This window comes from Macrobrachium rosenbergii, chromosome 19 (assembly GCF_040412425.1).
Source record: "Macrobrachium rosenbergii isolate ZJJX-2024 chromosome 19, ASM4041242v1, whole genome shotgun sequence".
NCBI lineage: Eukaryota > Metazoa > Arthropoda > Malacostraca > Decapoda > Palaemonidae > Macrobrachium > Macrobrachium rosenbergii.
In genome coordinates, this window is record NC_089759.1 from 31,504,157 (window position 1) to 31,529,156 (window position 25,000).

Below are 25,000 nucleotides of genomic sequence, written 5' to 3' on the forward strand. Positions count from 1 at the left end.
TCCTGGAATAAGAGTGATAGAAAAAGAATACATGTAAATGGCTTGAAAATTGAATAAAGAGATTTTGAATTTCAGCCCTTTGAAAAGCACTGTTTAGCGCCTCTATCTGTTTTACCTAATAAAATATTAAAAAAAAAACACAATAAATAGCCTATACTAAACTATGTATGTATATTTCAAAACTGGAGAGAGAGAGAGAGAGAGAGAGAGAGAGAGAGAGAGAGAGATAATGTAAATGGCAATTGAATGAGAGTTTAGAAGCTTTTCTATCTCAATTTTAACTAATAAAATATAAAAAACCCAGGAACTATAAAATACTATCACAAAACTGGAGAGAGAGAGAGAGAGAGAGAGAGAGAGAGAGAGAGAGAGAGAGAGAGAGAGAGAGCGTTTTAAATTAAAAATGAACTTCTTAAAAACACTATCACACTCTTGGAAACACCAATTGCCCTAGGTTTATTTCGATCTCATAAGCATATTTTCTTCGTGACCGAATTTGAAGGTCAGCCAAAGAAAGCTCTTGGCGCATAAGGACAGGTGTAATAAGTTATGGTGGTCTCAGTAAGCCTTTTATAGCTACCTTAGGCCTAAGAGAAAATTACCTGCAGGACCTGGACAGTGTAATCATATGGGCAAGGAGGAGATTAGGAATAGATTAGCGGTGGAATATTTTGGGCTGAGAGAGAGAGGGAGAGAGAGAGAGAGAGAATAGACGCAGTTACCGGCGCAGAGAAAAAAAAAAAAACGGTAGCGATATGAAAGTAATAACGAAAATTTAAAGGAATATATTGAATAAGAGTCTTTGTAAGCAGCTGAAGAGAACTGAACAACGAAACAAGACGATCTGATTCCTACGTTAAGAGAATATTTGTTTTTAGAAGAAATTTGATAAAATGAAAATAAAATAAAGGAATGGACAGTGATTAAGCGTCAGCAATGACACAACAAAAAGCGAAGGAATAATGTTATTCCACAGAATAATCGATACCACAGCCAGACAACATAAACATAGGTTGGCTACGCTCTCCCTGGGTTCATGAAAATAGGATCAGTCAAAAGCAATTATTATCATAAGAAATGTTATGCCATTACAACTCCAAACTCAGTTCCGTGGCATTACTCTTTATTTGTTTTTTATTTTTCTTCGGACGTTGATGATGAATGCTCTCAACAATTTCGACTACGGAGATTAGAAGTTGGCACCAAAATTAAGCCACTAAAGTCGAATGCCCACTCGAAAGCGATTATGTAAGTTAATGAAGCCTTTGACAAATATATTTTAGGCAGGGAAAGCCCAGTTTCCCAGTAGTTCAGTTATTATGAGTATTTAAAAAAAACGCAGCTTTAACTATCGCGAATAATTGTAAGTTTCGCAGACAAAAGTTCAAAATGTCAACACAATAGGATGTATAATTCACGATTGGAGCATGCCAGGGGAACGTTGTTCCGAAGCACATGTGTGCCACTGCAGGCCCCACATGCACCCCAATATTAAAGATAAGGTAAAATGAAATAAATAGAATAAACAGAACTTACAACAGGGTTCACTAAAACCCACAGAAAGAATCGGTTTCAGATTCTCATTTAAGATGGTTCGATTACGTTGTAGTACATCAGAGCAGGGAATTTTCTTTTCAGTCACGAAAATGGGATTTATCGGAAACTGCAGAAACTTGAGGCGTTTTCAAGACTCTAAAGTCATTATGAGCATGGATATATCAGGATGATTGCAGTACCCCTGTACTCCTACAATCTTCTTTCACTACTGTTATTATTTTGGGTATTATTTTTGTTAGACTTTCCATCCATGTTAAGTAAGGACAGTATGAAACAGAAGAAAGCTTTCTGAGCAAGCGTCTATAGATAAATCCCCATTTGTGATCAAGAGCAACTAACGGATGCTGAACAACAAAAACGATGCAGCAACCAAAGCAAGCTGGAAATCACATCAGAATAAATACACACATACTGACAGCTGGCTGGCATACAGTGGCATACTATACAGTAGGCTCTCATCTTACCAAATGATTGTGGGGTCTGACCTGATAAGTGACAAAACTTCATAAGTAGCAAAATTTAATCAAGAACAAAGACCCTATGGGGAGACCACGCTTGCTCGTTTAAGAAATCTCACATCCAAAAGTAATTCCATTAATTTTCAGGCTAACTTAAATTTAAATTTACAAAAGGAAATTAAACCCTGTCTAGACAGGCAGGGTAGAAAAATCAACAAAGTAATGAAACAATTAACTAAAAAAATCTGAGTAAATCAAGGTCTTTTTTAGTTGAAGGGTTCCTGCAGTAAAAAAAAAATACTGTGGGAATACTGGTAAGTTCTGTTTGGAAGGCTTTTAATGAAGTATTCATGTTGTTTTATTTTAAATTACAATTAATTTCTAATCATATTTGAAAGAACTTATAGTTTTATTAGTTAGATTGGAATGGATTATAGAATTTAGGGCAATGACCAAGCGCTGGGACCTACGAGGTCATTCGGCGTTGAAAGAGAAATTGACAGTAAGAAGGTTTGAAAGGTGTGACAGGAGCGAAACCTCGCGGTTGCACTGTGAAACAATTGTTAGAGAGGGTGGTAAAGCATGTGGAAGAAAGATAATATGAGCGGAGGTACAGAAAAAGGAATGAAAGAGGTTGCAGGTAGGGGCCGAAGGGAAGCTGCAAAAATTTAAATAATGCCTACGGTGCACCACGTGAGGTGCACTGACGGCACTAAAACCTCCTACGAGGATAATTTTATTTGCTTCTCTTTTCTTTAAAGTTAACGCTGAGTTAATAAGAAAATGATTATTTGCAATCTACTTAAAAAATCAAATCAGTGTCATTAAAGAAGACGAGTGATATAAAAAGCTACTGGGATTAATCAAAATAAAAATGAGAACTAAAAATAACGATTTGAAATGAAAAATAACACCAAATGAAAAAATCACACCCATGACAAATGATAAACTAGTCATTGATCGGCAGAGTAACTCTAAGCCCATTTATTATGCAGATGCATCATTGCAGCAACGATAGGACACATCATTACCAGTTTAACTCTGGCTGTTAATTTGCATTACAATGTAATGCTAATTAATGAAAAAAGAGGATTAAAAAACAAGACAAGTAAGCCTTTCGCATTTCATGTTAATCCGATCAAAACCTTGAAAGCACTGGGGCTTCTGGGATTTTTTCCCATTATGTAAAGCATCGACTACAACACAAAAGCTCTAATGAATCCATTTCGATGATCCTCGGAGATTACAGTCACATCATCGCTTTCCATTGATTTCATATCAAGTGTTCATGTTTCGTCTGACTTCGGCGATTTGGTGATATCAAACTCGTCAGCAATGTTGTCTGCAAAGCTGGATGGTTCCAAAATTTTCAAGCATACCATCACATCCTTACACTCGTATTCACGATGCCCAGGAGTGCGCGCGCGAACACAAACACAAACACTTTTTATATATATATATATATATATATATATATATATATATATATATATATATATATATATAGTTAATTTTCAAATTGATGTCTTGGTATATTATCTAAAATTGTGATGGCCTGGCGCCATCACCAGAATGCTGCCCGACTATTGGTTGTTTTATTCCACCTCACGGAATAACAACCAATCAGAGCGTTAGCTTCAGTGTTGCTTTCGTCAGAAGTGTGACATGTGTCGTTAGGAAATGCGGGACGTATTCCGCCGTATTTATCGGCGTTTGAAACCGAAATGTTAGAGTATACGTGATTCATGTACTTCAGGAACACTTTGTGCTGTAATACAGAAAGGAAGAAAGCACAGTCAGAGCAGCGTCTTGAGGTTTTCAAGTCGAATTAGAGTCTGCCGCGAGGGTTGTCATTCAACCGCGTTTTCGGGAGCCGGCTCGGGAGTGAAGTATTTGCTATTACGAGTCGTTGTTTGGGGTCTGAATACATAACGTATACCTGTTTCTCGTGATTCAGTGATGCGCTTGAGGAATTGTATAGTAAGAATAATGTTCGAAAAGTATTGCAAAAGTGCACCTCAGCCGTGAATGTCAGCCCAGTTTATCAAGACGATCAAAATGGAGAAACGTTTTGGCGGTCTTGGTGAGTACTATAGGCAATGGCCTGTTATATTTTGCATGCTTCATTTTTCGTTTAAAGCCAAAATGTATTGAGTATTTGCTTCCTACAGTTCAGAAACGTTTTAAAGTATTATAGGCTAGAGTTAAGAACTGAAAACCGATGAAGGAGCATTGCATAGGTCTAGGCCTAGGTTAGCCTAGACGGAGTGAATTTTATTTAAAATATGTGATTTTGATGAGTAACATGCCAGATTATTTCAGGGACATGTAAAACAGTGAATTGTAAAAATTATGTTTTTATAGGCTTTTATGAACATTTTGTATTATATTGCCCTAGAAGGAAGTACACTAACTACAGTCTATTTGATTCCATCTGTCCACACTTCATCGTAGGCATACTGTGATGACATGCAAAATATTTATTCAGGAATCCATCCGAATGCTTATATATACACACAACATCCACACTTCATTTTATGGATCATAAACAGGCCGATTTACATCGATAATATAGCAAGTGTAGGCACACGAATGACTAACTTGTAACAAACGGCATTCTCAGGTCAAACGTAGACGAACGATAGGCATTAAATCACGACTTTTTATCTCGTTGTATGTAAGCAAAAAGACATCTGGCCATGCGAGTGCGAATAAAAGGTAAAGGTATTCTAATAATTTCTTGCATGTAAATTACATTAGTCTGTTAATACGCGAAATAGGATGAAATACTGAGGCTGTCTGGGGCGTAGGGAGCATGGATGGAACAGCCACTGCAGTATTGGTTGGAAGGCGGGAATTTTCAGGTCAATGCATTGCATGATGACAGTGGTATTGTGGCTTTCTTTTCAGAATACTCTGCATATTTATATATTTTTTTCTTGAGTATATAAATTATAATAATAGCCCAGTAAAATATTTGGTGAATCAGTAGTAGCCTATAGGCCTAGCGTCTTTGGTCCATGCATCTTTTTCTACCGGTAAACAATATTAAAGGTTAATTTTCAGTTTACGGACGTTGATATTACTTTGGCATCGTAAAAAAGTTATTTTTATATGCCTGCAACGAAACTGTACACAGAATAAAGTTTGAATGATAAGAAAATCTTATGATTTTGGCACTTTGTGAGCATAGTTGTAAGTGTAGCCAGGGCTATACTATTGAGATAAATCACCATTGTTAAAAGGGTTCGGTTGGGTTCGATCGGAGTAGACTGTCTTATTAAATTGATCTTTAGTTTGCCCGTGTTGGTATAATATCGAATAATGGTAATGTTTATGATTTTATATAAGAAGTGGCGAGGGTTTTTTGTATACATAAACACTGAAATATGTTATTGAAGTAATAGTTTAGTATTTACCACAATAAGCCAACGATATCGGAAACGTTGCGTGTCAGAAAATCACGTGCTACCCATGCGCGTGTGCCACATCTTCACCCGCGGGTGGACAGTGAAATGAAACCGACTGCAGCCGAAGCGAGTGTTTATCCTAAGAGGCTACACGCGGATGACATGTTTTTATGCGAAAATATTGACACATGCACACACATATATAAGCAAATGTTGAAGTAGAAAGAAATGAGAAGTATAATTAATGAACTCCATCTACAATAGTGTAACGTATATACAGTACAGAGAAAGTAAAAGCCGTCAAGTAACTTACGAAACACGTAGGTCTGGAGTGAGGATCAGGTGACATTGTGGCATTACACACACGTATATATATATATATATATATATATATACACACACACACACACACACACACACACACACACACACACGTGAACGCATGCACACATGCGTGATCCGGTTAAATCGTGGAAAAAAAGACGTTTGATACAAATACATGAAGCCTCACTCACTGAACCAGTGCTTAGCGCATCCCATGCGGTAGAATCTGCAAATACACATAATATTGTAAATCTGTCAGAGGTAAAAAAAAAAAAAAAAAAATTGTGCAGTAGTTCATTCCAAATGGGTACGCTCAAGATATTTTGTCAACATTGTGAAGGTGGTATCTGGCCTGGAAGCTTTGCTGAATTTCACCTCAAAACAAAACAAAACAGTATTTATCACCTGAAACGCGATAGCTTGTCTTTATTTTGAACACGTTGAATGCGGCTGAGAAGTGTATAATATAGATTATTTATCTTATATTATTTTTTAAATTTACAGCGACCTACCTTCTCTTGTTGAAATATTTATGTGGTAACCGCTTGACCGGTCTAGACAAATTTTGGCCGTACCCCTCCTCCCTCCCCTTCCACTACCCTTTGCAACTTAAGTGGTAACTGCTAGACCGATCTTGAGATTTGGCACGTGGCCACCATTTGACCCAACTCAGATAATAGGGTAGGTTTCAAACCCGTATTCCCTTCCCCTTCCACTTCCCCCTCCCCCTTCCTACTTCCCTTTGTAACTCATGTGGCAACCGCTTTACCGATCTTGACAACTGATGGGTACATAATGATTTCAACCAATGTTCCATAGGTGTTTAGGTTTAGTGGTTGGGGCATTTAGGTTTAGTTGGGGTTTGTTCTGGTTTAGTGGAGGTGTGTTCAGGTTTAGTGGGGGATATGTGTAGGTTTAGTGTGGGTGTGTTTTGGCTTAGTGGAAAAAAAAAGTATATCTTAGTTTAACCAGACCACTGAGCTGATTAACAGCTCTCCTAGGGCTGGTTACCTAGCAATGGGACCTACAGCTTATTGTGGAATACAAACCACATTATAGCGAGAAATGAATTTCTGTCACCAGAAATAAATGCCTCTTAATTCTTCATTGGCTGACCGGAGAATCGAACGCTGGGCCAGCAGAGTGCTAGCCGAGAACAATACCCACCCGTTCAGTGAGGAACTTGGTTTAGTGGAGTGTGCTTAGGTTTAGTGGTGGTGTTCAAGTTAAGTGGGGTGTGTTTAGGTTTAGGGAGGGTGTGGTTAAGTTTAGTGGGGGTGTGTTTTGATTTAGGTGGTGTTTAGGTTTAGTGTGGGGGTCTGTTTACATTTGGTAGGGGTGTGTTTAACTTTAGTAGGGGGCATGTATTTATGTTTAGTGTGGGGTGCATTTAGGTTTAGTGAGGGGTGTTTTTAGGTTTAGTGGGGGTGTGTGTTTAGGTTTAGTGGCAGTGAGTTTAGGTCCAGTGGGGTGCATGTAATTTTAGTGAGGGGTGTGAGTAGGCGTTTTGGGTGGTGTATGTTTAGATTTAGTGGAGGGTGCATTTAGGTTTATTGGGAGGATTGTTTATGTTTAGTGGAGAATGTGTTTAGGTTTGGTGAGAGGGGTGTTTAGGTTTAGTGTGGGAGTGTTTTGGTTTAGTGGGTGATGTGTTTACGTTTAGTGTGGGTGTGTTTCGATTCAGGGGGTGTTTAGGGGGTGGGGGTCTGTTTAGGTTTAGTTGGGAGTGTATTTAGTTTTAGTCGGGGGTTCATTTAGGTTTATTGGGTGGTGTGTGTTTACGTTTAGTGGGGGGAGTGTTTAGGTTTGGTGGAAGGGGTGTTTACATTTGGTGGACAGTGTGTTTAGGTTTAGTAGGAGTTTAAATTTAGTTGAGGTGTGTTTAGGCTTAGTGGGTGATGTGTTTAGGTTTAGTTGGGGTGTGTTTTGGTTCAAGGGGTGTGTGCTTAGGTTTAGGGGGGATGTTTCAGTTAAGTGGGGGTGTGTTTAGGTTTAGTGGGAGTGTGTTTAGGCTTAGTGGGAGGTGTGTCTAAGTTTAGTAGGGGTGTGTTTTTATTTAGGGGTTTTAGGTTCAGTTGTGGTGTGTTTAGGTTTAGCTGGGATGTTTCGGTTTCGGTTTTTAAGGTAAATGATCGACTGTCTTTCAGAGTATTCCTGGCTGTGCCTGGTTGGTCAGCTAGTATATATATATATATATATATATATATATATATATATATATATATATATATATATATATATATATATATATATATATATATATATATATATACACACACACACACATAATGTATGTCCACGCCCGGGTTTGTGTGTATGTTTGCGAGTGACTTCAGCTGGGAGGTTCATCCGTTCACGTAACTCTTTGAAAGTAACGTGGGCAGGCAAACAGGAAAGGTCTGGCTGCCTCCAGCAGAGGACGATGATAATGCTGCCTTTAGTGGCGGTGACCTCTTTGTGTGTGACATTACAGAAGACGCGGAAGTGAATCGGATTCTTTTCTGGTCATCTTGCATTTCAGAGAGGATATTTTATGAATATACTTTTCCTTGTTGTGAGCTATTACTGTTACCTTTATTTGCACATATGGTGATTAACCGGTTAATGACTTATTCAATCAATTTATGTATAATTTACGTTTCACCTTTCACCAGTTGATTGATCGATTTTCATGATATTTGCTATTCAATAACATAGTTTAAGAATATTAGATTACTGATGAGATCGATGTTCTGCTGTACAGGCTATTGGTCTGCTAACAGTCCTGCCTTGTGGAAAGTGGAAACCTTTCATTGCTAGAAAAACAAACGAATTGAACCTCTTTAGCATAAACAAATTTAGGCATAGCAGATATCGAATTATTCATAACATTTAAAATTTATGTTGTGGTGGGAGATGTAGGCTTCCTTATTTGTCGTAATCAAAGCTAACAGAACTAATTCACCAGAAAATTATGCTGCGTTATGTCTCTATGTGGCAATTATTTCTTAGTCAAAATCATGCTAATTATTTATAGTTGTAAGAGCACAGAGATGCGCTTAGGGCATACACAGCAGGTTCATAAGAATATATAACGGGACGTTTCAATCGCGTGGGCATCTGAGGTACGTAATTTGTTCCCGAAAAGTGAAAGGTCTCGGAGGAATGCGCGAGGGCATTGACTGTTCTCTGTGAAAGGAAAACAGTAAGTTTAGGGACATGGATATGTCACTATTCTTGGGATTATGGACGGAATTGTTAACCGAGAAAGTAGGGCAAGTGATGGAAATTTCAACAAAGGAGTAGTAAGGCTGATATGCGTGGGGAAGTGCCAGGGACCGTCTATATTCGATGTAAAGCAGATGAAAGAGAATTTTGAAAGTAAAGGGAAAGGTCTGTATGTAAGGAGCGTCGGCCAGTGACGTCATTTGGTGCTGGTGTGTTCAAAACTAGAATTTTCTTGATAATGTTAAAGCCTGGGTGAAAGTGTACAGCAAGAAACACACAGATGATGTATGGAACCGAGTGTAAGGCAGGGTTGCTTTATGTCGCCACGCTGAGTAATAAAAATGTTAAAATGATAACAAATTTAGTAATTACATTATAAGGAAAGTTTGAACAGGTGAATAGGTGATTTCGTGTTTTGTAGTTTTTGGGTAATGTGCGGAGAAAAATCGCACGAAGATAGACAGATGAAAGTGATGTATGATAAAAAAGTATTAGGAACAGCGAGGTGTTAAGAAAGAAAATGCTGAATGTACTGTGTACAATGGCACATTGATAAGAGGCAAGTGTGAAATAAAATAAACTTAAGAGATGAATGGCTTGTAAATATACGCCAGTGAGGTAATGACGAGGTTTCTTTGTTATTTTTGAGTTTTTGTAGTTCTATAAGTGTTCTTTCGTTTTCATGGCGGTTACAGAATAAAGTCTGTAAAAGCTGTAGCAACGGGTTTGTTTTACAACTGAGCCATCTTATTCAAGGGAAGCAGGTATTTAACATATACCCACTTTATATATTATATTATAAATATATATATATATATACATATAGCGTATATATATATATTATATATATATATATATATATATACATACATATATACGTATATATATATATATATATATATATATATATATATATATATATATATATATATATATATATATATATATATATATATTTATTATATGTATGTGTGCATATATACAGACATATTATATGTGTATATTATATACATACATACATTATATATATATATATATATATATATATATATATATATATATATATATATATATATGTATATATAAAAGGAGAGATAAATGCTGTTTTTTAATAGGGAACTCTATTATATTTTATTTTGAAGAAAATACAAGACTAAGCGCGGGTAAAAATGCTTTGTTCAATATTTTTTGTTTTGGGATTAATGGCTATATATGCATGAGAGAATTCAGCACACAGTGTTTGATAGCATTCATCAAACATAACCACGCAGAATTGAACGAAGCAAAACCCGCATTATTGCAAAGAGAAAACGATAAACACGCACAGCAATATTGTTTTCGATTCCGCCCAATTTCGGTATATTACTTACTTTAATAAACGCTGTATGTCCCTGCATTCCATTTCACTCGGATATATTACCAGTAACTCTGTAATTCAGAATTACACTTGCATGTGCCCATGCTGGTATACAGCAGGTTTGGTATTAATCCGATTCATGGTGAAGTTGCTTCTGGCAATTAATTTCATGCAAAATAACTGAGTGGCTGGCCCGAAATGGTATTTAAAAACTGCATGGCTAACATTGATGGAAGGGCTATTGGAGGATATTGCATTGATTGGAATCATTAGAGCGTACTCTGGGAAGACCGACTGACTGTTTTTTTTTTTTTTTCTATGTTGTATCAAGCAATGTTACTCTTCATAACACGGGTTTTCTCTGTCCGGGCTTATCAAGAGATTTAAACGTAAGCATAGGTGCGGTAATGTCAGCTTTGTTGAGTGAATACCAGGGTTGAATTTGTATTCAGTCTCTTGATTATTCAAATGACCATGTTTACAAGCACTGTTATCTGGATATGAGAGGGGAAAAGTGTGCAGGTGTGGATTTGATGATCTGTCTGCACAATACGCAGCTTTTAAAATACTCATGCAAACATTTTTCAGACTAAATTACGATGGATCTGGATGTATGTATGTGATGTATGTGTCAGTTCGTGTGCGTGTGTGTGTGTGTGTGTGAGAGAGAGAGAGAGAGAGAGAGAGAGAGAGAGAGAGAGAGAGAGAGCGCGATGGACAAAGAGAGAATCAGGTTTATAAGTATTTGAATATGCTACATACAGTTAGCCCATCCTGATGTACAGATGATAAAAAATGCGTTTTTAACCACTCTTTCTTCGCATTTATAGTTATTTTTTTAATTGTTTTACAAGAATAAAATTAGCCAGTCTCAAGAGCCTGTGTACACATACCTCTAACATCAAAAAGGGAAAAAAATTGACTGCCTCATGTGCGTCCTGAAGTACATCAATCTTGAAATTCAGTCTAGTCTCATAAACCCGTAATCACCCCAACACAAAATTTCATGAAACACACAGATAAATATACAGTAAACTCCGTTAAGCTCGCTATCGATAAGATAATTCAATATATCAGTAACCCTCAAAAAAAAAAAAATATTTGCCATGAATCTCGAGTATTGTTATGACAAGCGATCCATACCTTATCGTTTTTCCGTCACTGGTCATCCTAAGGTATATATGTTGAATGTGTGCCAACGGAAGACAATATCTGCTGAGGACACGTGAAATGATTTCCTATTTGCTGATTCTTTTACATCATTTGTTCCTTCTTGTGCGACTGGTGGGAATCCCCCTTTTTCACAAATGTATTTTTTTTTTTAAATTGTAGAAATAGAAACAAAAGGATAAATCTGAATCTGCAGAAGCATGAACGTATGAACAATAAATGGCGATGTAATTTTAATGTCATCACCATGCCGTGTCCGTCAATCATTAAAGGTCACATGATTATTAATTACAATATTATAAAAGAAATATATATAAAAAATCAAAGGGGTGAGAAACAAAACGAATAATTTTAGGGCATTAAAAGCTGTTATTTTATTCATGTACAAAAATACAATGCACTGAAGCAAATAAATAATAACAAGTGAAACCTTCAAATGACAACATGCAAATCATTTTGGCCAGCAAAGCATGCATGTTATAATTTTCGTTATAAATAACCCAGTATGTTGTGAAATAAAATGGAATTGCAGCGAATTGGATATGTTCTTTTTAATTAAAAATACCTCGACCTGTGCTGTCCTAAATGAAAAATAAAAGAGAAAAATGTATATCTGTATAAAATGAACAAATTTGATTCAATACAACTCTGAATATATCCATTTCATCTGATGCAGCACATTCTGATGAATGATTTCCGTGTAAAAGCTCCGCTGCACTGAAAATTTAGTTACAAAGGAATTGCTGCTTCGATGGGAGAGTTTTCGTTATAAAAAACGTTATTTTTCTTTATCTCGCAAGTTCATAAGATTGTGATGCATTTTATTTAGATGAAACGAATGGTTTGAACCAGGTAACTGGTTATTATACTTGGTATTTGTGCAATTATGCACCGATTTTCCAAAAGAGTGACGCTTTCGCGCCAGAAATATAATGCAGGAGTTCAGTTGGAAACGTTGTTGGAATATGCTAAAAATAAAAAAATGTATGGAAACGTTTATCCTGCCAGCCGTAACAGAATCACTAGAAATTTTTAAATAAGTAGACTCTGCTGCGGAATTCAAGGGAAGCGTTCCGTCCGAAGGTAATTTGCAGATAATGGGTGTCATATGATCGGTGATGAATGACTCATTATATAACGGGTGTGTGTTCTAATTTAAAGATGATTTGACTCATAAATATGGAAATTCACTTCGTATCTTTTGGGGTTTCATCTCTCAAAGGTCCTTCGATTGCCTTGAACTCTCGACCTTGTTATCTTCGCCCTCGTATTTGAGGACGGCGTCCGCAAGTGTGTCCAGAATTTGTGTCATGGAGTCGAGACCGCGGCTGAAAGGAAAAAACCGTTATTGTTATTTTATAATACTGTTATTCTCTAAAATGGGGATTAACCGGACTTTCAAACCTCATAGGTGTATTTTTAACTTTGACATGTATTACACCACAAAAATAACCAGAATTACTTTCTCTCTTAACTATTGACCTTACTGTAAAATATTAATGGTATATTTTCAATATTAATATTGCCTTGGTTTGTGTATAGGAAAATCATTCCATTTATTTTCGCTTGCGAAAGTATAGCGTTTTCACTTCCTGTTATTATAACAGTTTTATCACTCGTGCCATTGACGCTATCACTTAATTTCACGCCATTGTACTTTAACCAGTTTAAAATGACTCTTGTATGTCCTTCATTATGAAGTATGATGCAACGTTTTGTCAAAAGAATTCATACATTCCATTTGTGCAAAGGTGTTGGTGGGGTTTTTACCGAATATTTTTCAAGCCGGAAATTGAATAATTTCGCTTTGTACAACTGACATAACCGTTGGGTGATGAATAGACTGCATGAAAGTAAGCACAAAACTGCAATTTGCCTTTTGTAAAATTTCCGAGATATTTTCCAAGAATTATGGAACTTCCTTGAAAACATAGGCCGTAATTACCTAGTTCTAGTACCACCGTCAACGGAGTTGAACAGTGACTATATTTTTATTTTATTCTACATGGAATTTTATATTTTATATTCATACAAAAGGTATTTCGAAAGTTGTGAATGAAATTCATAGAAAATTTGGGGAAGAATAAACCGTAAACCGTGGGAGATTCAGTTATCTTATGAAATAGATCCAGAATCGGAGGCTGATCCAAGAGAGTCTCTCTCTCTCTCTCTCTCTCTCTCTCTCTCTCTCTCTCTCTCTCTCTCTCTCTCAAAAAGAGGTTTGAGCTCTGGTCAGTCACTCTCAGAATTGTGAAACTGTTTCCAATGTAAACAAGATTAATTTCACTGCTAAGTCGAATTGATATAAATATCCAAGCAACTGAAAATGCCCCTCACCTGCCACGAGTAATGACGTTGTTGAATCCCAGCTGCTCCCTTTGGTCCCAGACCTTCGCCGCGTTGGTGACGAGGCTCCTGCCGTAAGAGCTGTAGGAGGACGTGTTCCCGAGGTAGGCAGAGTAGCCGTAATTCAGGAGATCGAAGAGGAAGATTGCGGCCACGACGAGGAGGGTGAGGAAGCCGACGGTGTGGAGGTCGATGGACTTGATGAAGCTCTTGAGATCGTAGCCGGCTGTTCTTAGCTGCTCGTCCACCTTGTTCATCAAGGTGCCGACGTGGGGGCTGGATGCTGCAGCGACAATGGTAGCGGCGGTGGTGGTGACTGGCATCGTGCTGGGCGTCGAAGACAAAGTGTTATTACTATTCTCATCATTTAATCAAAATACTGATTGGAAACACTCAGGCCTCATAAGACTGTCTAAACGGGACTGTTTAAATAAAATCGATTACAATTATTAATGTAATAACTGACTGTCTAAAAGCATTATGATTGAAAAAATTTGTTGATTAATTTATGGAAATTCGGATATAAAACCAAGCACCGGGACACTTTCAGCTATGCAGAGTTAAGACAGTGAACAGAGGGACTTGGTTTGTTTGGACAGAAAGATTTGGAAGAAAGGAAGCGGAATGGAGGTAAAGTAAAAGGCTAAAAAGTGGGTGCATTTAGGGCCAAATAGACAGAACAGACAGCTTGTAGTGGGCCTACACAGTGTACCCCGTCAAGTGCACTGACGGCACTAACCCCCCCCCACTGGGAAAAAAGCAAAATCGTTGCAGATCGCGCAAGAAATTTTTTTTTCAAGCGATTTATGAGCGAGGTTATCATTGGCTGCTGGTTCAGATTATGTGAGATACAGTTAATGCTCTGATAATGAAGGGTGACCATTAACTAGCTGTGAACGAGAGCACGAAAAAGCTCATTAATTTTCACTCACTCCGATGAGCGCTGGTTTTTTCAGGTTCAGGTGCACTGATTTGTCATTTCAAAAGCACCGGCGCAGTAAATATTTTGATCCGCGGGAAAAGAAAAATTATAGCTCACTATTTTGCAACAATGATATCAAAGTTCGGTGAGTGTATCGGGATTGCTAAAGAGAATGAAAAATGCGGTTTCAGTTTTGTTATAAAGCTGTCGTTATGAATGAGAATTTCGTGACAAAAAGTTATTTAGATTCCATTACATATTTTCTTTATCGCACGAATTCTCGAAACTAATTATTTACAATTGGAAAAAAAGAAGAAAACAGAATATATTAAAGACAACTGAAAAAGTAAATATTTAAGGGTAAAAAACTGATATAGAGAAAAAACACAATTAGGCTATACTGAACAGAATACTTTGGGGGAAAAATATCCAACAGTTAATCCAAAGATTATAAACGCCTCAATAAAAATGTTAGAAGGATAACAAATAAAAAAAAAGTATTGTTATAATACCCGCTGACTGTATGAATGTATGGGATGCAAGTTATTAAAAAAAACGAAAAAAAAACAAAAAAAAAAAAATCCACACACGCAACTATTACTGATGACGAGTAATACCTATGGGAGCTACGAATGTATATGCACGGTACCGGTAGTCAGTGTGATCAGCTGAGACACTGGAAGGTGACTGATAGGTGACCTCATGAACGAGAGCCTTTATATACACATTCCCCTTCTCTCGAATGAAAGGTCTTTACGAGAACACCTCATCCGGGACTTTTTCGAGCTCAGTGACGCCCAACAGGACGTGCCGACGAGGAAACAGAGCTCTATGACGCCTCGGGAAGGGTGACAGGGAGAGCACAGGGAACCCATCGTCCTTGGGATCCTACGTAACAGACGAAACGAAAGGATTGAAAGGGAATAGTGAGTGGAGCGAGAGGCGTAACAATTTGTAATTGCTGACGCATGATTCGATGTGTCTTGTTTATATTATCATTATTTCGTTATTCTTTGTCTTTTTGATCTAGTAGTTCAGGTGGGGCAAGTCAGAAGGTCATTGATTTCATCTGTATGTTCCTGCCAAAATAAAACCATTCATGCGATTAAATATAATGAAGAGAAATGAGGCAGTGAACTGATTGTACCCAAAACTAATAATGTAATTATTAGCCTCGTGGAGTAGTGCCGCCAGTGTGCATCACACGGTGCACTGTAGTGCTCTACTTAAGGTTCTTTGCAGCGTCCTTTAGGTCCCTAGGTAAAACTCCTTTCGTTCCTTTTATTGTACCTCTGTTCATATTCCACCCTCTCCTAACAGTTGTTTTCTAGTGCAACTGCAAGGTTTTCCTCCTGTCACACCTTTATAAAACTTTTTGACTCAATTTCCCTTTCAACGCTGAATGGCCTCATAGGTCCTAGTGCTTGGCCTTTGGCCTAAATTTTATATTAATACCAGTAAATGAATCAAATGATTAATGTTAAGTAAGGAAGCAATAGTGCTTCTATTGAGCTTGTGATAGCCAACGACCATAACCGTGTCTTAAAAACGCTTTTACATCAAAGGGAATATAGTGAAAGTTCAGCAGAATAACGATGCCGATACTCCCCTAAATGAGTAGCACGTACTAACTCCTGAGACCCGGAAACTTAAGGTGATGGTGGATGTACCCTTTTCGAATTATAATTAGTGGTAATGCTTAACTGAGGAAATGTTGTGTGACTCATTATAAACGTTATGGAAAACAATGTTTACATTTGGATGCATTTCACAACCGAGAGCTTTATTGTTTCAGAGAGGCGCACTTTTTCTTGAGAAGGTCCCTTTGAAATGAAAAAGTACGCTAATAAATAGAGGCCTTCTTAATGCCAATATCAAATAAACTTTATGTGAATAATATCCAATCCTGCCCCCTTTAGCGAAAAAAGAATGCTCGGATTCTGGTCAGTTTTGAAATCTAATCAGCTCTTATGAAAAATATCTTGTCGCCAGTAAAAGCAAACAAGCAAAACATATAAAGGAAAAGTCTTAAGCGAATGCATAATCTCCTTTCGGCTACGTTGAGCATTTCAATTTAATTACTGATTCTAATATCTGTCAGGGAAACGACCTAAAATGAAAACCCCCTTATAGAAAATATAATCAGTTCCCTGTCTGCGCTGAACACAATGTACTGCATCCACTATTTATGTCAATAGCAATAATGGCCAAGATATTGCTTTGGTTGGAATTAGAGGAGGCAATAATACCTTGCATCCAATATCAGACTTGATATTGCTTCAGTCTCCGTCATAATTCCCTATTTGCACAAGCATCATAATTTACATCTTAATTTGTCGTATAAATTGTAACTGTATTGCAATTACATTGTTCAGGTTTTACTTTGGAGATTATTGATGGTAAAACTTAATCGCTTTTGACTTTATGCGAGTGTGTTGCTATCATCAGTTCGTCCCTGTTCTTACCACTAAAACTGTTATTCATTTCTTTTCATCAGTTTAGACGATCGTGTCTTTGATTTTGTCTTTTACTGAAAATACAGGAAATATGACGGTTTATCAACAATCTGTTTGGGGGTTTTGCCAAGTATTGCATGCTTAGTACTAACAGAACTTCTTGGGAATGAATATTTCCAACCGAACTAGAGAGAAAGTAATGTTATTTTTTGTTATAAAAGAAGAGGAAAACAAGAAACCTCGAGTAAAATACTTTTTACTTTGGAAAAAACGAAATTTAAATGAAATTACTTGTTCGTACCTTGATAATGGTCTAGTTCTTTATGCAACCAGGTCTCAAAGGCTTGCATATGATAAGAGGATTATACTTAGAAACGTCATAAAGTAAGCATTTGGGTCTATTTCTTTACACAAACGATGCATGCTTATGCTCAGGTGTCACGGTGAGCAATGCTTACTGTCTTTCCTCAAGGGGCCAGTGCATGAAGTTTGTTTAGATTTCCAAAGGTAGGGAGCTTCATGCAATTGCCTCCATGAAAAATGGGATCTTTCGGTTGAAACTTAGCAACCCCTCGAAATAGAGCCGGAAATATCTTGAAATGGAAGGTCTTGTTAATTAGCTTCCCTTTTCACATGTATCATGAAGGTCCGAATTTTTCACAAGTTTAACTGAGACTTCATTGGTAAATTTCAGGCAGCGGGAACATGTACCAAGCGTACCATCTCCGGGTAACTGGTCCAGCAGGTTCACGGTTAAAGGTGGCCCACTCACTTGGGCAGTTTTTTCCTTAAAGTCGGGAAAGGTTTGATAGAAATATCTGAATTAATCTTCTCGGCTTAACTCCTATGTACAAACGGGTGGTAATGTTTTGTTAGCATTGCTGTCTTTTGATACCATGCCTTCCTCAACCTACAAGATACTCTATAAACCTGCCAACTCAGTGTCACCTGATACAGGCTCTTGCATGGGGCTACAAAATTTCAGTTTTCTAGCCTTTGTCTAGAGGTGGGGTAATCTTTCAGAATGCCAGGAAATAATTTCTGTGAAGTTGTTCTTAATAATACCTTGCCATGTTCTGTTATTTGCCCCAGTGGCTTTTCTGTACGACAAAGTTCATTTGTATGAAATTTTATATATATATATATATATATATATATATATATATATATATATATATATATATATATATACTGTATATATTATATTTGTATGTACACATATATGTATATGTATACTTGTAAGAATATATATATATATATATATATATATATATATATATATATATATATATATATATATTTATATATATATATATATTTATACTTTTATTCATCATTCAGTTTTTTCAGTTTTAATCAGGTGGCGCCTCAGCAAGTTACTTGGGAAGAGGTTGATAGCTCTGTGTCCTTTCTTGAATAGTGCAGAGCGTGTATGGGGATTTCGGTGCATTGCTGGTGAATGTTCAGTTTAGTTACATAAATCGACTAATGTTATGGAAATTTTTAGAACAAGGCGTTCATCCATGATTCAGTATATATATATATGTATGTGTGTGTAATTATGTGTATGTTGTGTGTGTGTATATATATGTATATATATATATACACACATGTACAGTATATATTTATGCATGAGTGTGTGCGCACACACTCGTGCGTTGTGTTGTGTGTCTGTAGAAATGAGACACGACAATATTTCCTGTTACGTTAATTTTATTAACCGCTTGTACGTTAATTTTTTTTTAACCGCTTGTAACTTTCTGTGGATTTGACATTACATCAGCTTGATATAATTACACAGTTCGCCGCTCTTAATGTTATCTGTATATATATGTATGTGTGTGTGAATTTTTATTGCATACACCCTGACATATCCTTTAATATCCGGTTTATTGTCCTAAGGAAATAATTTATACTCAAGGGGAATTTTAATTGATTAGTACTTCGTAACCGGTGGGATTCAAACATCTGCCTGGGATGTAAGTAACGATGGTCAGTGAATTTTGATTTTGATTATATATATATATATATATATATATATATATATATATATATATATATATATATATATATTACTTTTATATATGTATTTATATTTACATATATATATATTTACATACATATATGTGTCTGTATGTGTGTATTTATATGTATATACTGTATATACATATATATATACTATATATATATATATATATATATATATATATATATATATATATATATATATATATATATATATACATTTTTGAATTGGTGTATTACAGAAATGAGAATGATCAACGCAAAAATCTTCTCTTCAAATATATATATATATATATATATATATATATATATATATATATATATATATATAGTATATTTATTATATATACATATAAACTGGACGTATACATATATATGTATATATATAATATATACATACACACACACACACACTTGGAACTGGTTGAAACACGAAATGAGAATGATCAGCGTAAAAATGTTATTTTGAAATATTATTTCAAAAGCCTAATGCTCAAGATGATTTTGTATTGATTTTGGTAAGAGTTAACTAGTGTTGAAATTATAAAGGAGAGTGCTAATAGGAACTTTAAAGCAACCTTACCTGCATTTTAGTATCTAATTTAGTCGAGAAATACATTGTGTATTATGTTTAATAGTATTGGATTCCTGACGTAATGTTTTGGCCATCAGAATAACAAGATAAATCTTAAGTCTTAATTAAATTCCTCTCCTCCTTGCTCTGTAACTTTCATTATCATCCTTGCTTAAGAAACTATGGTTGGGAAATGGATTTTTGAGCTATTTTGCTTTTAGTGTAATAGCAACGCGCTTTAATCTTTCGCTACAATACATTATTCTTACCTCTGTGCCTTCCATCATTTAAAATACAAGTTCCTCGCTTCGATCGCAGATAATCCAGAATCAGTTCCGTACTTTTTTTGCTTGTTTTCGTACATCGACTAGAAAAGGCCACTGTGCTGCTATCGCCATTACCCCTTACGTAAGGAAATTAAGAGGTATATGTAATCTTGTAAAACTCGTAAACCGCGTATTTTTTCGACTCGGTTATTGTTAGTTATCGAAAACTTCCAAAGGTTTAACTAGAGTCATCAAAGACAAACTATATTTGTTTAACACTGAGTGATTAAAGATTGATAAAGGCAATTAGAGAGAAGCCGAAAAATTGCGTAATCTACAACAATGCGTTTCACAGGTTTGGGAACAATAGTAGAACGGCAATAGATGTATGGTGCAATTCCAGTGAAATGGAGTGTGTATAATAGACACTTCGTTTTAAGTGCTACACTAAAGAACAATAAATAAATGAAAGAAAAAACTGATGTCTATTACACGGCTGTAACTGAAAAGACTGATGTTGCGGAAACATAACATAGGAAACGGTTATTTTTTAGTATTACCAGATTTTTTTTTTTTTTTTAAGAAAGAGAAATGAAAGAAAACAGGGCTTATCATGACTCTCAATTGCAGTAATGAAACGACGTTTTATTATAAATGATGCAGAAATTCGTTGTGTTTCATCCTCAGCCTCATAGATAGTATCAGTGTCTACATTGTAAACGATATTTAATAACGGAAGACTGAATTTAAATTATATTATTTTACTTATAATTTGATTTTCAGATGGAAAAAAGAAATGGCTGTTGTAAAATGTTTGCCTAAATAAACCATATTGAGTAAAAATCGACGAAGGATTATATATAAAAATAATTATACCAACGATATCCAACTGAAAGAATTTAATTTATTATCTCATTCCACTTCAGTCACCTAACTGATGTGTTAGAATAATCTGTGAATATCGAAAGAAGTGCTCTTGACATCTCTGATGCAACAAGTTATTTCAATTTGCAGACTTATTCCAAACTTAATTGACATGTCATGTTCGAAAGAATGGTACCTGAATCCTTAATCAAAAAGCATATCAGTTTGGAAAAGTCTTTGCATTTGACCGACGATCTTTATTTGCTCTATATTTTCAGACAGACTATTCAGTTTTCATGGTCATGCCATGAAATTTAATGTCAATCTTGCTGGAAAGAGGAACTGGAAGAATCAAATAAGAATGAAACGAAGGATAGAATGTCTTTTATACTTGTTCATTACATGCATATCTTATGTAAATGTACTCAAATAAATGCACATGTATATATATATATATATATATATATATATATATATATATATATATATATATATATATATATATATATATATATATATATATATATATATATATATATATATATATATATATATATATATATATAGTTACGTTCTGAGTCCGGTTGGAAGAGTTAAACTGAATTTTGAATGTAATTTGCCTTAGGGGCCAACACCTAGAGCTCAGAACATAAACAGTGAATGTAATTAATAATATTTTTACCTTGAAATTACATCTATTCAAGGAAAATGGGAAGGTTGTCTTTCATACCAGTCGGTTAGATTTGAAGTAGTTTATTTACAAGTTTTGCAACTAGAAATTAATATGGATAAGTTGGCACTCTAGCCATCAAGGCGCATGCAGTGTGCAATAAAAGGTGTAATTACAGTTAGCCAATAAATAAAATGTTAACATGAATCTTATAAACTGCTTAAGACTGGCTGATAAATTATTTTACATTAGCACACCGATAACACTGAAAGGCCTACACATTACCCTTGTGGATGGCTTTTGCAGAAGATTCTTGCACGTGGCAAGATGGAAATGAGTCTTCTAAGACGATTGTTTTGCAAGTGCAGGTGCATAACTTTGAAGAGCCAGATGACAGGATTCTGGAAAAGAATTCCAGGTCAGTATTCAGTGACACACAGACTTTCTCTCACATGAAATTAATTATTCACGATGGAGGGGAATATCAGTTAGACTTAATTAGGACATGATAACACTATGGTGGGAGTGTTCTAATTATTATCACAGAACAAACTTAATTTAAGCTTGGAACAAGTCATGAGGGCAAATGTGCATGCTAGGCTGTGGGAAACAAAGGGACTTTGTTTAGGAGAATGAAAATTTGAAACACTGAAAATGGAGAGAAATTCACGAGAAGGAAAGAGCACTGGCGTTACTTGCAACTTCAAGACATACCTTATTGCATCTGTTCATGAAGCTCACTTGCAAAAGATGAATTTAGGCTGCAGAAGTTCTGACATATGGCCAGCAGTAAGAGGACAGAACAGTATCAGCTTAGTGCTGTTAAGTTTCAAGCGACCTTGCGCTGTAGAGGTCTGGCACAGAGTGAGACGGAGAGAGGTCATCGAGGTGTCCCACCCGATTTCTAGGGACAGGCACAGGACAGCGATTTTATCTGGAAGAGCAATAACAACCAGTACAAAGGTCAAAAGGAAATAGGTCTTATAGTTAAGACTAACTAAGGGTCAACCTAGCAACCCAATTACTATTCTGACTGGCTCTTGTGCCCTAACTGCTTTCTGTCCCCCAATATCACACGATATTGGGATTAGGACGCCTACATCTGTCTCCCCTAGTGGGGTCTCCTCCAGCCACCATGAAGTGTGATTTCCTAGCTAACGGACTGGAGGGACGAATTTTCTAAATACATAAAACTACAGCAGAGCCTAACACTATACAAAGGTATCAACAGACTTCTGCTGGCTGTCTGTGACGACAGGGGAACTTTATTCCTAGGCAAAGGATACATGTAAAAATGCGTGTTGTTGACATGGTCTACTATCCTACTGCCCTGGCACTAAATTAAATTACACTTATTTACAGGTTACACACTCCTTTATGGGATAACACACGCAATATTTTTGGACATGAGCAACCTGAAGGGTTAATTATGTTGAGCGGTCAGGTGCGTACTAGCTTGAGTATTAGACAGTTTTATTAACAGAGTTAGTACTACAAGGTTGCCTAGGGTGTTAGTTGGTAGTCTGCTTGGGCACCTGTTATGTTACAGGTCTTGCAGCGGTACTGGGTTATGGCAATTTCCTGTCGCTGTTAGGGAGGAAAAATTTGGTGGCCATCCTTTTGTGAGGAGCGAGGACAGGGCCTGGAGTTGCATGGAGAGTGCCCCTTCCGTTGACCACTTTGGTGAGCGGAAGGTAGGGCTGACGGTGGCATGCCTGTCATGGCGGCGGTGTCCCGGTCAGGTGATTCTGGAGGTAAGGCCTCCTTGGTGGAGGTAGCTAGGCAGCAGAGTGGCGTTGGGGAAGGGCATCCCCAGAGAAGGTCTCAACCCAACAGGGACTCTACGCCGTGTTTGATTTTGCTCACCACGCCAATACGGTGCGGTTGCGTGCCCCAATGGGTGTTCACCTGAAGCTCGACTGTGGGAATGGTTTTCGTCTGCTCCTCTACCCAAGTCATCATCCACCTGGTCTTTTTGTCAACAGTGGTGCTGGGTAGCACTCTGGCCCTGTCAATCAGGCAAATATCTGAGCCAGTGTCGACCGTAACCGGCAGGTTCACTGGTAGGCTAGAGCCATCCATGGGTACCACTGAAACGGACTGAGTCCACACCCGCTTGGGGTGAGACATATCTGGCGGCATGGCCACGGAGGTCATGGCACTGATCAGGTTTACTTGCTTGGTAGAGGGGATATGTTTTGGGCAACCAGGATATCCACCAGCATAGTGCCCTGCAGTTCCACAGTCTCTGCAGGGGCCCCTTGAATGAGCTGATTTTCTTATGTTGATGGTCAGTGGAGAAGGTTGAGTGGTTGTGGATGGAGAGGAGTCATATATATATATATATATATATATATATATATATATATATATATATATATATATATATATATATATATATATATATATATAATCACCTACAATATTCAGGGACTTGACGCTGTTAGATTACCATGAACAGAGTTAGGCCTAACTCAGAAATTGAGAAATAAAACATTTGACAGGGTTTCAGCAGAGAACCTCATAGGTAAAAATGATCGTGTCTTTACCAAAATTTCCAAGTAAATTACTTTTATGAGAAAATTGTTAAAAAGAGAACGTTTAACAACCATAAATAAGAACGATTTATTGGTAAGAATCTTCGTGTTGCATGTATAAGCCATCGTACTTTTTATAATGAAAAAAAAGCCAAAATGATAAGTTGACATGATAGTACTACTTCCACGTAAAAATGGGTCCAAAATGTCTGTTATTACTCAATAGCTAAATGATTGAGGCGGCAAGAGAATTTAGATAAGATTTTAAGTTAACTGTGTTGCAAATTTTATCAGCAATATTTGTATTAAACATCTTACTGGGAGAGGACACTTGATTCGAAATTTAAATGAATGATTTAAATGAATTAGATAAAAACTGATGAAGGCTTGTGAATATATTTCAACAAGATAAGCTAAGAGTGAATGGTTTTCAGATTTGGATTTTAGCCACTGTAATGGTAAAGGATTATAAAAAGTGTTAATGGTATTAAGGGTAATATAAAGTCGTGAAGGAGTTGAATACTAGATAAGGAGAGAGAATTAATCGAAGAGGTGCTTGACGGAAGCTGCCGAAAGAACAGTTGTTGATCCAGATCTGCACAGTTTACTTGAAATGCTGTATGTCCTTGAAAAAAATTTAAAGAAATTAGGACAGACAGCTTATGGCGTATTGGTATAAAAGACTGAAAGAATGAGAAATATGAATAATAAAATTGTAGAAAATTTTAATTGCAGGCAAAAGGACAGACCGAAGTGAACGACAGACTTATAAAAACAGTGTATAATTAGGACGTTTTCAGACAGTATTAGAGAAGGACATCTGGACTCTAGTGAACTGACAGAGGCATTAGTCATAG

The 25,000-nt window shown here is 36.5% G+C and overlaps 1 protein-coding gene and 1 long non-coding RNA gene across 3 annotated transcripts in view; one reads left to right on the forward strand and one right to left on the reverse strand.

Moving 5' to 3' along the window:
* Nucleotides 1-3,654: 3,654 nt before the first annotated feature.
* Nucleotides 3,655-25,000, forward strand: part of LOC136848802 (uncharacterized) — a 263,629-nt gene continuing 242,283 nt past the window's right edge. Inside the window, exon 1 of the long non-coding RNA XR_010856143.1 lies at nt 3,655-4,098. This is a non-coding gene — a long non-coding RNA (uncharacterized lncRNA). The remainder of the gene's footprint in view (nt 4,099-25,000) is intronic.
* LOC136848799 (uncharacterized) lies at nt 11,824-15,519 on the reverse strand. Of its 2 annotated transcripts, none has more exons than XM_067121452.1 (3): nt 15,401-15,428; nt 13,821-14,156; nt 11,824-12,811 (listed from the first exon to the last, which is right to left on the reverse strand). In XM_067121452.1, the coding sequence occupies exons 2-3, from the start codon at nt 14,150-14,152 to the stop codon at nt 12,700-12,702; spliced, it is 444 nt and encodes a 147-aa protein (XP_066977553.1). In that variant the 5' UTR covers nt 14,153-14,156; nt 15,401-15,428; the 3' UTR covers nt 11,824-12,699. The 2 variants fall into 2 exon arrangements, with proteins under 2 accessions (XP_066977553.1, XP_066977552.1); XM_067121451.1 differs by having other exon boundaries at nt 11,825-12,811; nt 15,369-15,519.

Excerpts from the sequence above, each read along its gene's own strand:
- LOC136848799 (XM_067121452.1), bottom strand. The coding sequence starts at position 14,152 with ATGCCAGTCACCACCACCGCCGCTACCATTGTCGCTGCAGCATCCAGC. Across the intron at positions 12,812-13,820 it reads AACGTCATTACTCGTGGCAG|CCGCGGTCTCGACTCCATGA; the intron begins GTGAGGGGCATT and ends TTTTCCTTTCAG.